Source organism: Monodelphis domestica, chromosome 1 (genome assembly GCF_027887165.1).
Source record: "Monodelphis domestica isolate mMonDom1 chromosome 1, mMonDom1.pri, whole genome shotgun sequence".
Classification (NCBI taxonomy): domain Eukaryota; kingdom Metazoa; phylum Chordata; class Mammalia; order Didelphimorphia; family Didelphidae; genus Monodelphis; species Monodelphis domestica.
The window spans coordinates 35,414,453-35,430,940 of record NC_077227.1 but is presented as its reverse complement, the minus strand read 5'-3'; the positions used below and the strand labels follow the sequence as shown (position 1 = coordinate 35,430,940).

The 16,488-nt window shown below is 38.7% G+C and overlaps 1 protein-coding gene across 1 annotated transcript in view; it reads right to left on the bottom strand.

Annotated features, from left to right (window-relative positions):
• CHRNB4 (cholinergic receptor nicotinic beta 4 subunit) overlaps positions 1-15,880 on the bottom strand; it is a 71,752-nt gene extending 55,872 nt beyond the window's left edge. The window contains exon 1 of the mRNA XM_056797030.1: positions 15,562-15,880. Coding sequence (XP_056653008.1) covers positions 15,562-15,564 — 3 coding nt within the window. The 5' untranslated portion in view covers positions 15,565-15,880. The remainder of the gene's footprint in view (positions 1-15,561) is intronic.
• Positions 15,881-16,488: the final 608 nt, after the last annotated feature.

Here is a 16,488-nt window from a genome sequence, read left to right as displayed (position 1 = left end):
TAATATTAATATCATTAAATAAACATAATTATATTAATGCTATATTATATCTTATATTAATGCATTACAATATAATATATTGTATATAAACTATTATAAAATTATATAGTATTAAGATTTTAATTTATAATTTTATTTTAAAAAATTGTAATAACTAGAAAATAAGAACATAGACTCCAATTCCCTGAATTGCCAGGTAAGGCATAGACTGCGGTAAGAGTTTGCCCAAGATCGCACACATAGCTAGGTATTCAAGGACAGAGCTCAGACTAGAACCCATATCCTTTGGGCTTTCCCATTGCCACATCACCCTACTAGAGTACTCAGAATAATGCTGTACAATATATAGTGTATTATTGTCCCCATTTTACAGATGGAGGAACAGAGATTGAAAGAGTGATGTGCATCCACACAGCAGGATTTGCCCTCAGATGCCTTGATCCCAAACCTGGCCCTCTTTCCATCGTGCCATGCTTGCTTCCCATCAATCAACTCAGTTGGGACTTTCTTGGTTCTCAGCTCCCGGAGACCATGCATCCTCCTCTTCCCTGGCGATTTTTAGCTGAGCCTATGCCCCTACCCCTTCTCCCTCATCCTCTGAGATGAATAGGGACAGGGACTGAATCTGTGGTTTCCCTGGCATGGGCTGCTGTCCGTCAATAACTCCTTCTCTCAGGGCAGACCATAGCTTAGAGTCTTAGAGAGCTGCCTGGCACCCAGGGAGGGTGAAAGGCACTCCCAGAGTCACACAACAATGTGTGTCAGAGGCAGAACTTGAACCAGGTTTTCTTGGCTTCAAGGCTGGCTCTCTATCCATTGCCCTATATTGCCTCCCCTCTGGCACACAGTTGCCACTTACTAGATACTTGATGAATGTAAACAAACAAGAAGGAAATGAGGATTCAAGGTACACTCCAAAAAGTCTGAAGTCATCATTCCCCAAAGCTGTAGGACTCCCTGGAAGGAGGCTGGGAGAAGGGAGAAATCCCTCTGCCCCTTTGCCCTCTGTACCCCTAGACTCTCACCTCAGTCATGTCGAGGCTCCTCTAGGGTGCTGTCCTTAGCCTGACCCACACTAGAGTCCTGCCCTCCCAGAAGCATTGACTCATTCCCAACAAGACATACACATCTCTGCCATGGAGGGTCTCATTTCTGGGAAATGGAATTGAATTAGCCATTGTAACAGCTGGAGCTTGCCAGGTCTCGATTGAATTCTGGCTGCTTCCTGGATGAAAGTGGGAGCCGAAGCTCCCTAGAGAATAATGACCTCTGTTGCCCAAATCAGATTAGCTGGAGACTAATTGAGCTGCCCACATTTCCTGTGAGCCAAGAGCTTTTGCTCCCCCAGACCCTCCTGCCTCTTGTGCTCCCTCCTGGGTTGATGAACAACACATTTCTTGGTTATTAGGAGAATGAGGAATCTGAGGAACTGACTTGATTTCAGTCTCCTTATTATTTTCCCCAGATACCCCAAGGGCTGTCTGCTAAACCCAATTATTGGCAGCAAACACATTGAATATTGTTAGTTATAAGAATGAGCATTTGCCAGAATTCTCTGATGCTTCCTTAAAGCCGACAGGGGCCCTTGGGCTCTAAGAAACAGAATCACAGAATTTAGAATTTCCAAATGAGTGAAGAAACCATTTATTAAGTGCCTACTATGTGCAAAGCAGTGTGGAAACACATAAAAAAAAGAGCTGGGAAAATGAAGAGAAAAGGCTGTCCTTGATCTCAAGGGCCTCACATTCTAATGGGAAGACAACCAATATGGAAGGTTTCAACTGCAAGTCGTATGGAAAGGTCTCATGTTCCTTAGGATGTAGCGGCAAAGCAGATGGTAATGTACGATCTTGAATATTATTTCCATTCAGAAAATCTTATCAGTTTCTAATGTTGAACTATTTAAGTCTTTACCTACCCCACAGGATTTTTGTGATGATCGAATATTTGTAAAGCCCTTTGAGCATAGTAGTATATAGTAGGTGCTAAATAAATGCTTGGTCTTTTCTTTTCTTCCTTCTGCACTCCCAGGATTTTGTCCTCAATTTCACATAGCTACTAAGCGTTAGAGGCAGGACTTTAATCTAGAATTTCTTGGCTCTCTATCCATTACACCGTATTGCTTCTTCTAGGGTACACAGGAGGCACTTAATAGATAATTGTTGAATAGAAATAATTTGGAAAATATTTAAAAGTAAACACAGACTCAAGAAGATTGGTGAGGGATGTGGTGGAATTACCAAAGTTCAGTGCAAGGAAACGTGGAACTCACTAGCCAGCAAAGCAAGCCAGCTTTGTTGAGGGGAGATAGATTTTCTCCCAAAGAAGATAGTCAGGAAGAGTGGTGGAAATAGGTCCTCTGGCCCCTTGGGGAGAATTGGATACTCTCCCTCAAATCAATAAAGTGTTTTGGATTTTTATAGAGTTTCTATCTGGGTCTATGAGATGCTGGGGGTAGGGATCAAGGAGTTTGGACCTGGGGACTGACTGGTGGGAAAATTTCCTGGAAAATTGAAAGCTTTTTGATATTTGAACTCACTGACAGTGGAAAAAGGGGCAGTGGCCATTACTGCTGATCCTGCTCTAGAAAAGTGATTCAACTTCCTGGTCAGGGTTTTTTAAAGGTTCTCTAGAAATTTAGCAGATCCAGAGTCTACTGTATCCCTTACATTTTGGTGATAAGAACTCTTCTTCCTGGGTCTTCAATCACTGGGGCTGCAGTACCTACAGGAAAAGTTGCCAGGCTGCATCTCTCCATCCAGAAGGACTATAGAACATCTGTTCCCATCTATTCCTGCATAATAGTCCTTTCCTTCCACAACACACCCAACAAATAGTCATCTGCTCTTTTCTGGAAGATCTCCACCATGTTCCAGGGCACTCAATCCATTTTTTGTTAGCTCTAACTAATATGAAGTTTCCCTCTGATTTCTGCCTCTTTGTGGCATTCACCCATTGCTCCTAAACCCTTCCCTCATGATAGCCCTCCAGATAATTGAATACAGCTTTCAAGGTCCCTCCTCTCCCCAAATTCTCCTCCACAGATCTAACATTTCCAGCTCTTCTAACTGACCCTCAGATGACATGAATTTAAGACCCTTCACCCTCTTTCCAGCTTATCAGTGTTCTTTCTCCCTAATACATGGCACTGAGAACTGAGCACACAACTCTAGGTGTGGTCTGACTAGGGCAGAAAGCACTGGGTCTATTCTCTCCAATTCTGGACATTTTGCCCCTCTTAATTCAACTCAGTATCACATTGATTTTTTTTTTGGCTGCCATCGATTCATGAGCTTGTGGTCCACTAAAACCCCTCATATCTTTCTCAAACTCTTTCCCCACATTGTATACTAATATAGGCAATGTTTTTTAACCCACTGTAGGACTTTATATTTATTCCTGTTAAATCATTTATTCATTCCTATCTTTATTTTATCCTGTTTGTATCTATCTTTTTCACTTTGACCCATTTCTCTAGTGGGAAAAGTGAGTTTCAAATGTGTTTGAATCTTGATTTTGTCATCTAGTGTGCTGAATAGTCCTCTCAAGTTTATTCCATCTGCAAATTTGATAAACATTTCATCTATGTGTTTATCTGTCATTTTTTTCCTTTCACTTGTGATTTCAGCAACCAGAATGTTAACTAATGTGGTATAGGTTGTATAATATAGGTGCAGGTATTCAAGGCTTGCTTCCAGTTGACCATGTGGGAGCTTTGGAAGTCCATTTTTGATCTTGTATGATGCAGGGGCTTTCAGCCTTAGATAATCATGACTCCCATTTGACTGCTGAGTCGGAGGAGCTGAAGACTCAGTGGATGTAGAGACCTAACTCCTCTACATCTTTCTTTTATAATGGTTGTTATAAGTTTATTTATTAATTCTGTTCTAATCATTCTGTAAATGGGTGGTAGTGTTATATGATACTTGATTTTTCTCTTTGTAAGGAAATATAAATTATTTATCCTAAACTCAGTTTATATTGTACACTGGAAAAGGGACTTATGAGAAAGAATGCTGTCCACATCAAGAGAAAGAACTGTGGGAGTAGAAACACAGAAGAAAAACAAATGACTTATCATTTGCTTATATGGATATATGATTTGAGGGGTTAGTTTTAAAAGATTGCTCTATTGTAAAAATGAATATGTAAATAGGTATAAGTGATAACATTTGTATAACCCAGGGGAATTGATTGTTGGCTCTGGGAGGGGAGAGGGAAAGAAAATGAAATGTGTAAACATGGAAAATATTTTAAAAATTAAAAAAAATTAAAATACTGTACATTGGATGTCTTTGTTACTTCTTCCTTTTTGGGTGTGGGAACAGTAGTCTCCCTACTCCCTACTCCCTCTTTAGAAATATTAGGAGAGAAGGAAGCTAGGCTTCAAAGGATTGAAACCAGACCAATCTAGAGATTGGAGTTCCTGGGTTCAAATGTGGTTTCAGACACTTCCTAGCCGTGTGATCCTGGTCAAGTCACTTAACATGCATTGCTTAACCCTTGCTGCTCTTCTGCCTTGAAACCAAAGCACAGTATTGATTCTAAGATGAAATGTAAGGATTTATAAAAAAAGAAATATTAGGAGAGCATTTTTAAATTATCCTAACCCAAAGACTTTGGACTAATTTGAAAGATATATTTCATCAATCTTTCTTTAACTTTCAGCTCCAAAACCATGTCCCACTCCTCTCTCCAGTTCAGCTTAGGATAGGACTTCTCCCTGAAGTGATCAGGTAAATGACCAGACAGGGACAAGAGGTCCTTGGCTGATCTATCCTTCAGATATTAGGAAGAAATCTCTCTTTGCTCATTTCAGTTAATGGAAGTATCTCTTTTTTTTATTATATTTTATTTGATCATTTCCAAGCATTATTCGTTAAAGACATAGATCATTTTCTTTCCTCCCCCCACCCCCCATAGCCGACGCGTAAATCCACTGGGCATTACATGTTTTCTTGATTTGAACCCATTGCTATGTTGATAATATTTGCATTAGAGTGTTCATTTAGAGTCTCTCCTCTGTCATGTGGAAGTATCTCTTGAGTTCACCTTCAGCCAGACGGAAAGAAGAATCCTTAAAGGGAGTGATCAAAGAAGAGTTGATTGACTTTAGGAAAATGATTCTCTGAGGCTTTGCTGAAAAATAAGTCATTATCATTCTGTTTTGGAGCAAAAGGTGGACTGACCTGTTGCCTTGTCCTGAGCTCTGTTACTGTTATATCCTATCATGAAATTGTCCTTGTTCAGGAATACTACTCTATGCTGAAACCTCACAATGGCTTGAGGGAGAGACTTTTAGGACAATGGAGTGACTGTCCATTATCCAGGCTTTTTTCCCTCTCTAAATAAAGATACTTGGATTGTTCAGTTGTGTTAGACCACCATGCCAGACCCTTCTGCCCTTCACTATCTCCCACAGTCTGTCCGAGCTAATGTTTGTTGTTTCCATGACACTCTATCCATCTCACCCCCTGCTATCTATTTCCTTTTCCTTCAGTCTTCAATCTTTCCCAGCATCAGTCTTTGCCAATGAGTCTTGCCTTCTCATTATGTGGCCACAGTGCTGAAGCTTCGGCTTCAATATTTGTCTTTCCAATGAATAGTCAGAATTAATTACTTTACGTGTTGATTGATTTGTTCTCCTTGTACTCTAAGGAATTCGCAAAAGTCATTTCGAGGACCACAATTCATAAGCATCACTCAATGGTGCTCAGCTTTCCTTATAGTCCAGCTCACAGCCATACGTTACTCTTGGAAAAACCCTAGCTTTGACTAAATGGTCCTGTGCAGTAAGGTGATGTCTCTGCTTTTTCCTATTCAAGTCACTGGGCTTGTGTCTAAAACGCAGAGTACACAATTTCCTACTAGATGGGGAAACTCCAGGCTTTGGAACCACAGTTTTTTGGTTTTGTTTTTTTTCTAATTTAAAATTTTTAATTAACACAAATTATTTTCTCTCCCTCCCCTCCCTTTCCTATGGGGGATATGGTAGAAGAAAAACAAAACTCTTGAATACATATGAATAGACAAACAAAACACATTCCTCCATTGGCCTTAGTAATGGGAATAAGATGTAAACCCAGGATAAGCAACTTTTGCTTTAAGCATCCACTTTGTGACTTGTTAGGCAGGAGCTGGATAGTGCAATAGATAGAGCACAGGACCTGGTATCAAGAAGTCCTGAGTTCAAATTCACATTAGATACTTCCTAGCTGTGTGAAACAGGACTAGTCACTTAATCCTGTTTGCCTCAGTTTCCTCATCTATAAAAAGAGCTGGAGAAGGAAATGGCAAACAGTCATCTTTGCAAAAACAAAACAAAACTCTTATGAGGTCACAAAGTCAGACACAGCTGAATCAACTGAATAACAGCAAAGGTTGTGTCGACATGGACTCTAGAAACCCCCAAACTTGTAGCCTAGTAAGATCTAATGAATCCCAAGTTTTAGGACTAGCCTGTATCCCCCTTGGGTCTCCAACTTACAAACTATTCCTAAAACTTGGGGTTTATCCGATCTTACTAGGCTACATGTTTGAGGGTTTCTAGATTCCACGTTGACATTATATAAACTGTTTTTCTGTAATAAATACTTGAGTGGTGTAATTTGGCAATGATATGTGTCCTCCAAATGTGATAAATTACTACTGATAGGTATGACCCCAAGTCTGACAAACAAACTTATAAAAGATACCATAGACAATAAAGTAACATAAAAATTACATCATGTTTCTAAAGATCTCATTTCTCAAATATATAGTGATCTGAGTCAAATTTATAAAAACAAGAGCTATTCCCCATATAGTAAATGCTTAAAACATATGTACAGGCAGTTTTCAGAAAAAGAAATCAAAGCTATCTTATAAACACTTATAAATGACTTCAGCATTGATTAATAGTTTCCTTTCAACCTAAGCTCAAGTAATTGATGACCAATCAAAATGTAAACCTAACTTGTAAACACCCCTAGTTAAAACCACAAAAAAAAAAAACACTGGAGGGCCCAGTCATCAGTCTGTTTCTGGGTTGAGACTTGAATTCACTGAATTTGGAAATATAAACATCCCATGCTCACTGATTTTTCCATATCCCCTCCAACATTTTCCTCTTATGTCACAGTAACCAATCTGATAATTATAGAACCTCAGAATTGTTTCATTTTTCAGTTTTCTAATCAATAGAAAAACTGATCTAATCAATCAATTTCGTGTATATGGATATAGATAGCTTTGATTTCTTTTTTCTGAAAACTGCCTGTATATATGTTTTAAGCATTTACTAACTGGGAAATAGCTCTTGTTTTTATAAATTTGACTCAGATCACTATATATTTGAGAAATGAGATCTTTAGAAACATGATGTAATTTTTTATGTTACTTTATTGTCTATGGTATCTTTTAGCAAAATGTAGTTTCCCTGATCATCTCTATTAGGTCTATTTTTTGTTTTGCTTTGTCTGAGATCATGATTGTTACCCTCCCTTTTTTATACTTTATAATAGATTTTATTCTAGAAGAATTTTAAGTCTGCATGTGTGTTTCTGTTTTAAATGTGTCTCTTGTAAAAATATCGCTCTATTGTTGTATTCTAGTTTCTAATTCATTCTGCTATTCACATCTAGATTTTAGGTAAGCTCATCCCATTCATAGTTATGACTATTGTGTATTCCCTACCATTACATTTTCTTTTGTTTATCCTTCTTTCTCTTTTTTCTCTGTTCCTCTTCAAAAATCTGTTTTACTACTAAACACTGCTTCCCTTAATTTGCTCTCCCTTTTATCAAAACATCTTTCTCTTATCCCTCTCCCCTCTTATTTCCCTATTGGGTAAGACAGATGACTACTCAACTGAGTATAACTATATAAATATATGTGCATATATATAAAATATTAAGTGTATATTATATATATTCTTCCCGCTTTGAACTGATTCCAATGAGAATGAGTTTCAAGCATTGCCTGTCACCACACTGATATTCCCTTCCATTTTAAAAGCTCTTCCTTCTATGTCTCTTTTATATGAAAAAATTTCCCCCATTCTACCATCTCCCTTCACCTTTTTCACAGTGCTTCCCCTCTTTCTCACCCCTTGACTTTTTTTGAGATCATCCCAATATGATTGACTCATGTTCATGCCCTCCAACTATAAAGACTCCTTCTAATTGCCCTAATAATGATAAAATTCTCAAGAGTTACATATGTCATCTTCCCACATAGGAATGTAAACAGTATGACATTATTGAATTCCTTATGATTTCTCTATCATGTTTACCTTTTTATACTTTTCTTGAGTCTTCTCAATTGAGTCAGAATGTCATATTTTCTCTTCAGCTCTGGTCTTTTCATCATGAGTGCTTGAAAGCACTCTATTTCATTAAACATTAATTTTTTCCCTTAAAGGATTATACTAAAATTTGATCATTAGATTTTTCTTGGTTATAATCCAAGCTCAATTGTCATCTATGTATTCCAAACCCTTTATTCCTTTATGTTATGAATAGAAATTAATCTTGACAGTTTCCCACCATTCTGACTTAAAGTAAGATCAGGTACCTGATTTCACCCTGTTGCAGTCTCCTTCACAAAGTCTCTTGCCAGAGATGGCAAGATAGATAAGAGCCACCATAATGATTCAAAGAATGGCTGAGAGAGTAAGACCAGGGAGCTAAAAGAGAGATGGAAACCAAAAGACTTACCAGCTTCCTACACTGGCTTTTCAAATTTCATAAAAACCCTTTGTAGGATCCTTCAAAATCCTTTGATTGGTCCATGGCCTCCATATGTCATATTTCCATACCAGGGCTTTCACCAACAGAAATCTAACCTGCCCTGCAGGCAGCTCAGACACATGATTCTGTGATTCCTATGGTTATTCCCTATGGTGAGTCTTCTATTAGGTTGGAGGTCCTCCAGATATCTAATTCACACAATACTCCACCTCTGGTTCTATGGAAGACCAGCATGTTAAGTCTCCTCACTTTGGGTTCTCTGGGAGATTAGTATGTCACTCTCCTCAATGAATCATTCCACATATGGGATTTTCTCACCAGTGTACATTAGAGCACAAAAGATATTGTACATTTCATGGAAGGAGTAACTACAATTTAGATACTTAAAAGAAAAAAGAAAGAAAAAATGATTGAACTCTGGAATTTCTGTTTCCATGAAGAACTGCTGATGTCATCTGCTGGGCTGCTTTCTTTGTTTATATCACCAGAAAGCCAGACTAGCTATTGGTTTACTGATCTCTTATTGCCATCTGCTGGTTCTCTACTGATCAGCTACTGCTGTTTGCTTGCTCTTCTCTCAATTGCATCTCTGGCCTCTTTCTTAAAGGCAAGATTTGCACCATAGTGTTTGAGTAGATGCAGATCCAAAGCATGTCCTGAATCCAAGTGTAATTTTCAAGGTCTCATATGTGAAGGAGGCTGGGGCTATGTAGTATTCACAACCAATTAAACAGAATTTTTATTTATTTATTTGTTTGTTTATTTATAGAAAATTTTATTTAGTCAATTTAGAACATTATTCCTTGGTTACAAGAATCATATTCTTTCCCTCCCTCCCTTACCCCACCCCTTCCTGTAGCTTAATCAGCATTTTTAAATGGTGGTTGTAATGAGAATTTTTTAAGGATGAGAAAGACTTTGGTGTATCTACAAACAGCAAAGAAAGAACCACTAAAAGGGGGAAATTGAAAATTTATGAGGTAAGGAATGATAGTATGGGCAATCTTTGAGAGAAGATGGAAGATGATGGAATCAAGGCTACATGTAGAGAAATTGGTTTTGGCCATCAGAGATGGCCATAAAAAAGATAGCGAGGGATAATGTCAGGGGGTTCTGAGATGAAGAAGAGGGAGCTCAGTGAATGGTCTCAATTTTCTCAGTAAAATAAGAGATGAGGATTGATTGGGTTAAGGATTGGTGTAGGTATGCTATGGGAGCTTTGAGGAGGGAAAAGAAGATTAGGAACAACCATTATGGAGAGTAGGGTAGAGAATTAGGGAATAGAAGGTAATCGCTTTATTGCAATTAGGACCTAGTTGAGATTGGGTAATATAAATTTGTACCCAGTCAGCACAATAACATGATTTTCCTGTTTCATCCAGGAGCAGGTGTATAGAAACAGAGGAGGTAAATGGTGGAAATTATCTAGAGTTGGGGTTTGCCAAAGGATGATTAGCAATAGGACAAGGGAGAAAAGATTTTTTGAGTAGTAGATAGTAAAGGATTGAACTGGTTAATAAAGAACCCTATATTGGAAAGGGAGGAGAGCATATTATGAGGTGGGTAATGAGCTGGGACAGATAATAGTTAGAAATGGAAGAATTGTGGGTCATGTCATGAAAATGACAGGCTTTCGAGTAATGGAAAGATCAAGGGCATATAGCTCAGCCTATATGTAGCTCAGGTGGAATGGAGATGCAGGTCATTGGAATTGGGTAAACTGAGGAAATGGGAGGTTAGGGTATTGTACCTCAATGAGACCTAGCAGATGGAAGCCATGTCTCAATGATAGCAGCCAAGAGGAAGAGATCTAAAATGAAGGGGCATTTATGAATTATAGCTTGGGAATTTCAGAGGGAATAGTGGAAGAAATGGGCAGATCTGGAGTGGGATACTGGGGGAGTAGGGTTGAGGTATGGTTAGGGAGGAGAGGGCAAGCAAGCAGGAATTCAGTCTTCAGCACTCAGGGGATTCAGGGACTGAGTCAGAGAAGGAGGGAGGGAGGCTACTATATGTCAAGCAAGCAGGCAGACTATCAGTGGTTGGGAGGTCTGCTGATGGAGGGGAGGGAGTAGAATATCCTATCTGGTCTGGTCTCAGCCCCAAGGTCTAGGACTCTGGAACTGAGGCAGCCTGGATAGTAGGATCCCATTGTTCTCTGAGCTGATTAGCCTGTTCCAACTTAAGCCATCACTAATAGCTCACATTCTGTAGTACCCAGGTTTACAAAGCACTTCACCTCTGCTAGATAACCTACCCAGAGTCACACAAGAGACCAGGAGGGGAACTGCCATAGGTTACCTGGTAAGTTAGTGGCAGAAGCCATGCTAGCCCATACCATTCTGGCTCCCTCCCAGCTAAATATATCCACAGGAAAAATATTCTTCAGAGTGAATTACCCAACAAAGTCCCTTCATCTTGACCAAAAACAAAAACAAACCAGCAAACCACTTAATATTGTTTTTGGATCTTTCATAATGATGATATTAAACTTTTCCCCATCCACAGTGGGGAGTATTGGGAAAAAGTCCATTTCCTACTGTTTATGAATCATCCTCCCTCAGGGGAGGCAATAAGTGGATATTGTGCCTTGTAAATGGGGGCATATGAAATCAAAGCACCATTTTAATTGCTTTTTTGAGCTGTCAGCTAAAGTGATTTCAAACAGAGTAACTGATAGAAATAAAATGAGGTCCTGGGCTCCTCCCTCATCTGGCCCCATTGTTATTGGGGGTGGTTTTTGTCAACAGAAACAGCCCTGTTTTTCACTACCAGAGGTTACATTTCTATTTATCCCTTGGGACTGCTTTTCCTTGGGGTGACTTTTGAAGAGCTTAGGTTAACTTCTCAGCCTCAGTCTCCTTATTTGCCAAATGGGGATAATAATACCTTTGAGGAATAGAGGTAAGAAGATCCTTCTGCACCCCAGTCTTGGGCAGAAGTAGGAAGTCTGTGGGAATAGAACACTGTCATATTTTTTCAACATCTTTATTCTTTTTACCGATTTCTCACCCCTCTTTTCCTCTTTAAAAAATTCTTTGATATGAGAGGGTGAAATTTAGATGATGTAAAGACAAGAGATATCAATAAAATGTGGGGGTCAGATTAAGAACTGGTAGGGGACATGGATCATGGATTTCTCAAAACTGAGAACCCTGTGGGAGATGAGGGGGTTAGAGCTGCTTCTCCATTAGATACATTCATTTGGATTTACTCCATCTACCTTGTATGGTAATGGTGAATGTCCATGGAATCATAGATTCATAAGAAACTAGGTCTGGAGCTGGAATGGATCTCAGAGTCCATATGGTCCAACCTCTCATTTTACAGATGAGGAATGTTGAGTGACTTGTCCAGGGTCACAAAAGTAGCAAGCTATAGAACTAGAATCTGCACCTAGGTTCTCCTTCTTTAGAGTCAGGGCTCTTTCTCCTGTATCATTATGCCTAAAAACAATCTGTGTGCTATACAGCACTCTACAAATGGCAGTCATTCTTTCTTCTCTATTTTTCTTCTCATTCTTCTTCTAATCTTTCTTCTGATTGGTTTTGTTTTTTTAAACCCTTACCTTCCATCTTGGAATTAAAACTCTGTATTGGTTCCAAGGCAGAAGAGTGGTAAGGGCTAGGCAATGGGGGTCAAGTGACTTGCCCAGGGTCACATAGCCAGGAAGTGTCTGAGGCCAGATTTGAACCCAGGACCTCCCATCTCTAGGCCTGGTTCTCAATCCACTGAGCCACTCATCTGCCCCCATGATTGGCTTTAAATGTGCTTTTCTGACCATTTTTCAGATGTGATTTTTGGGTTACTATCAGTACTATTTGGAAGATCATGGAGGAGAGAACCATAGGACTGGAGAAAGGCAAACTTCCCAATTTTCTTAACAGAAAGGGAGGGGAGGAAGAAGAATTGAATCTCCAAATTACAGGTCAATGAGATTGACTTTGATCCCTAGCAGAATTCTAGGACAGATTGTTAAAAGAGGTATTTAGGGACAGCTAGGTGACTCAGTAGATAGAACACCAGACCTGGAGTTGGGAGGACCTGAGTTTAGATCTGATCTCAGACACTAACTAGTTATGTGATCCTGGGCATAACTAACCCCCATTGCCTAGCCCTCTTGACTCTTCTGTCTTGGAATACAAAGTATTGATTCTAAGACAGAGGGTAAGGGATAAAAAAAAGAGGTATTTAGGGAAACAGAAAAGGAATAAAACGTGGCTTCAGCAGTAAGAAGTCATAGCAGACCAATTTCGTTGTTTTTTTTTTTTAACAAGACCATCCAACTGATAGATTGATAAGAGTGAAGGGATAGAGAGGTACTATCAATATAATTTACCTAGATTTTAGCTAAATGTTGGATAAAGTATCTCACATTGTGCTTATGTATAGACATATATACATATACTTAAATATATCCACATATATATATACACACACACTAATATTACATAATAATATCTTATATAAGGAATTAAATTTTATGGTTGGACTAAATATATGAGAATTCTAAGATAGTACTGTGGTTGCTGATTTTAAAATTAATGCAGCCCAAGTTAAAATTACTTTTAGCAGCTTTTATTTACAAAAAGAGTAGAGAGAATGAAAGTAGAGAAATATGAAAGAGGGTAAAGTAAGAAGTCTAGCTTATCACCCTAAATGTTGCTCTGGTCCTCAGCTCAACCCATGCAGAGCTCATTAACCCCTCGGCCAGAGAACATGAATTAAACAAGGGTTCAATCCATGTGGCCTCCTCCAAGAAGGGGAGGCCTCTCCAGAACTAATCTCTCCAGAAGCCAGGAAAGGAGGGTAGGTTTTTCACTCAACAGGAGAAGATCCAAAAGGAGAAAATCCAGGATCAGTCTTACCAGAAGCAGTTCAAGAGCCATAGTTCCAGTCCAAGCTCTTTCAACCCAAAAATTTAGGATGAAGACTTCTTGTACAGGATGTTCATCACCTTTTATAGTTCTTTTAAAATCACTTCCTGTCCCTTCCTCCACTTTACGGGGACTGATTGCAGTCTTTAAATTTGCTTAGCACTGCCTGGGGGAACAGTGTTTATAGGTTCCACCTCTCATCCTATGAGGGTGTAAACTCTTATTAAAGGATTCACAAGTTTCTGACTGATTGAGTTGAAAGGGTGGAGCTCTCTAAGTGGCTTGTGAACTCTAGCTTTGATTGATTAATTAAAAAATAGGCCAGGGGAAAGTCAATCCCATCTTCACAGTTATTATATTATTATGTAATACATTTATATGTAAATATATTTATATAATTTATGGTATAATATAATATTATATAATATTTTATATTATAATAAAATACTATATAATGATTTATATCATAATCATGTCACATATCATATTATATCATTGTGTCTGTTTATTATATTGTCATATTTTGTTGTTATGTTATATTGTATTATGTTATATTAATTATGTTACCACTACCACTACTTTATTATATTATTATTACATGAGGTCTTCCAGCTAATAGATCAGTTAGATAGGTTTGAGACTGAATTCAACCATTCTTGATATATCTTTAACCCCTCTTGAACTTATGCCTGGAACCCTAGAATTATGCCCAGCTTGATTTATGGGAGGGTACTTAAACTTCCCAAAGCTTAGACATCTTTAGGTCTTTAGTTCTGAGCTTCAATCCAGGACCAAGTGAGGAAGGGGGAAGGATGTGCAGATTCTCACTCTAAGAATCATTGTCCTAAGATGAAAATATGACCATAGACAAAACATGCCTATGACAATAATAGCCCATATTGATATACAGCTTCAGTTTGTAAAGTGCTTCATATGCCTAATCTCCTCTGATTCTCACAACACTGTGAAGGAAGTGCTAGGATTGTCACTGTTTTACAGATGAGGACTCTGAGGCTCATGGAACTGAAGTCACTTGCCTAGGAATATTCTATTAAGTGTCAAAGGCAGAATTCAAATCAAAGGCTTTTCTGACCTCCACTAATTCTTCCAAGGAATGGCTCAAGTGCAGAGAGATACATCACTAAAACCCTGACCACCAGATAATGACTTTTTGGTTACAGCACTTCAGGGCTGGAAGGAACCTCTGAGTGATATCAATTATTCCAATTCATATCTAAACAAAAATCCCCTCTACAACTTATGTGACAAGTGGTCTTACAGCTCTTCTTGAAATGTTTCTTTTTTCTTTTTCTCTCAATTTACAGGGAAAGGGAATGGGAGAAAGAAGGAGAAAGAGAAAGGAAAGAAGGAGCAAGGAAGGAAGGGAAGAGGGAAAGAAGGAAGGAAGGAAGGAAAAAGGAGGAGAAAAGGAAAGAAAAGGAAAAAAGAAAGGAAGACAGGAAGGAAGGAAAAATGTAAGAAAACAAGCTTTTTAAAGTATCCATTTTGTGCCAGGTACTGTGCTGACATTATCTCATTTATTCTTATACTATCTCTGGGAGGTAGGTGCTATTCATTATACCCATTTAACAGATGATTGTTAAATTTACTGTTGGACTGAATATTTAATTGGTCGCCAGGGATTTAATTTCTAAATCCCAAAAATTAATTAGTAAAGTAAATTGGAATTTATGGTAGTTTATTTTACAATAGAGGGGAATATATTGAGGAAGAGAGAAAGGGAGAGAGAAAGAGAGAGAGAGAGAGAGAGAGAGAGAGAGAGAGAGAGAGAGAGAGAGAGAGAGAGAGAGAGAGAGAGAGCGCTCTGGCTTCCTCTGAGCCAGGTAGAAATTCTAAGGCCCCAGCCAGGGGAAAGGAGTCTCAAGACCATGGGCCTTTCCTGGAGGCTCACGCCTCCAGAAAGGGCAAGGAAGGAAATCAGTCTTTACACTTACCATGTTGTCAGTTCAATCAGCAGATTCTTTTATCAGCCTCAACTCCAGCAGGCTTCACTCCAAGTGTGTCTCTTTCAAACTCTAAGTGTCTCTCTTCACTCCAAGTGTCTTCCCTCCAAGTGACTCCCTTCAAGACTCTGTGTGTGTCTTTATTTCCACATTTAAAGACTTTTTTCTCTTGTGTCACTTCCCTTAAATTTTTATGTCTACCAATCACAGCCAACACTCCACTCCAGGACTGCCCACTCTTTCACACATGAGTCACAGACCTCCCACTCAATGTATGAAATGGATGTTCACATCTTTTTGTGGTTAAAATCCAAAATGGGTAGATCTCCATACTCAACTTTAAGTACTGTGTTTACATTTAGGGGATTAAAATCTAAAAATAGACAGGGGATTACAATTTAATTTTCACAATCAAGGAAGAGCTAAGTATCTTCATTGTTAAAATCAGGGGAGAGACAAATACAATATTCACATGAAGAAACTGAAGCTGACAGCAGTTAAATAACTTGCCCAGGTCACCACCTAGTAAGCATCTGAGGCCTGTTCTATATTCACATCTTCATGACTCCTGGCCCACTGTTCTATCCCCTAATGCTGAAAGAAGGGGGAAATGATACCCCAACTTACCCATTGCTAGAAATTGGATTAGAATTTAGGTCTCTTGGACTTCTAGGGGAGAGGAATTTACATTTCTCTTCATTACCTCTTTTACAAACAGTCTGACACAACCTAATCTTGATGTTGGCTCTTGGTGACTATTGTGTCCTTTTCTAAATACTCACAACAGCCCTTTAATAAATGTGTACTTGAATTTTGATAGGCACAAAAGTCAGACTCAGCAAGTTATAGTGGAAGGAGTTCTCATTCTTTCATTTTTTCACAAAACAAATATTTGCCCATCACTAATCATGCATGCTC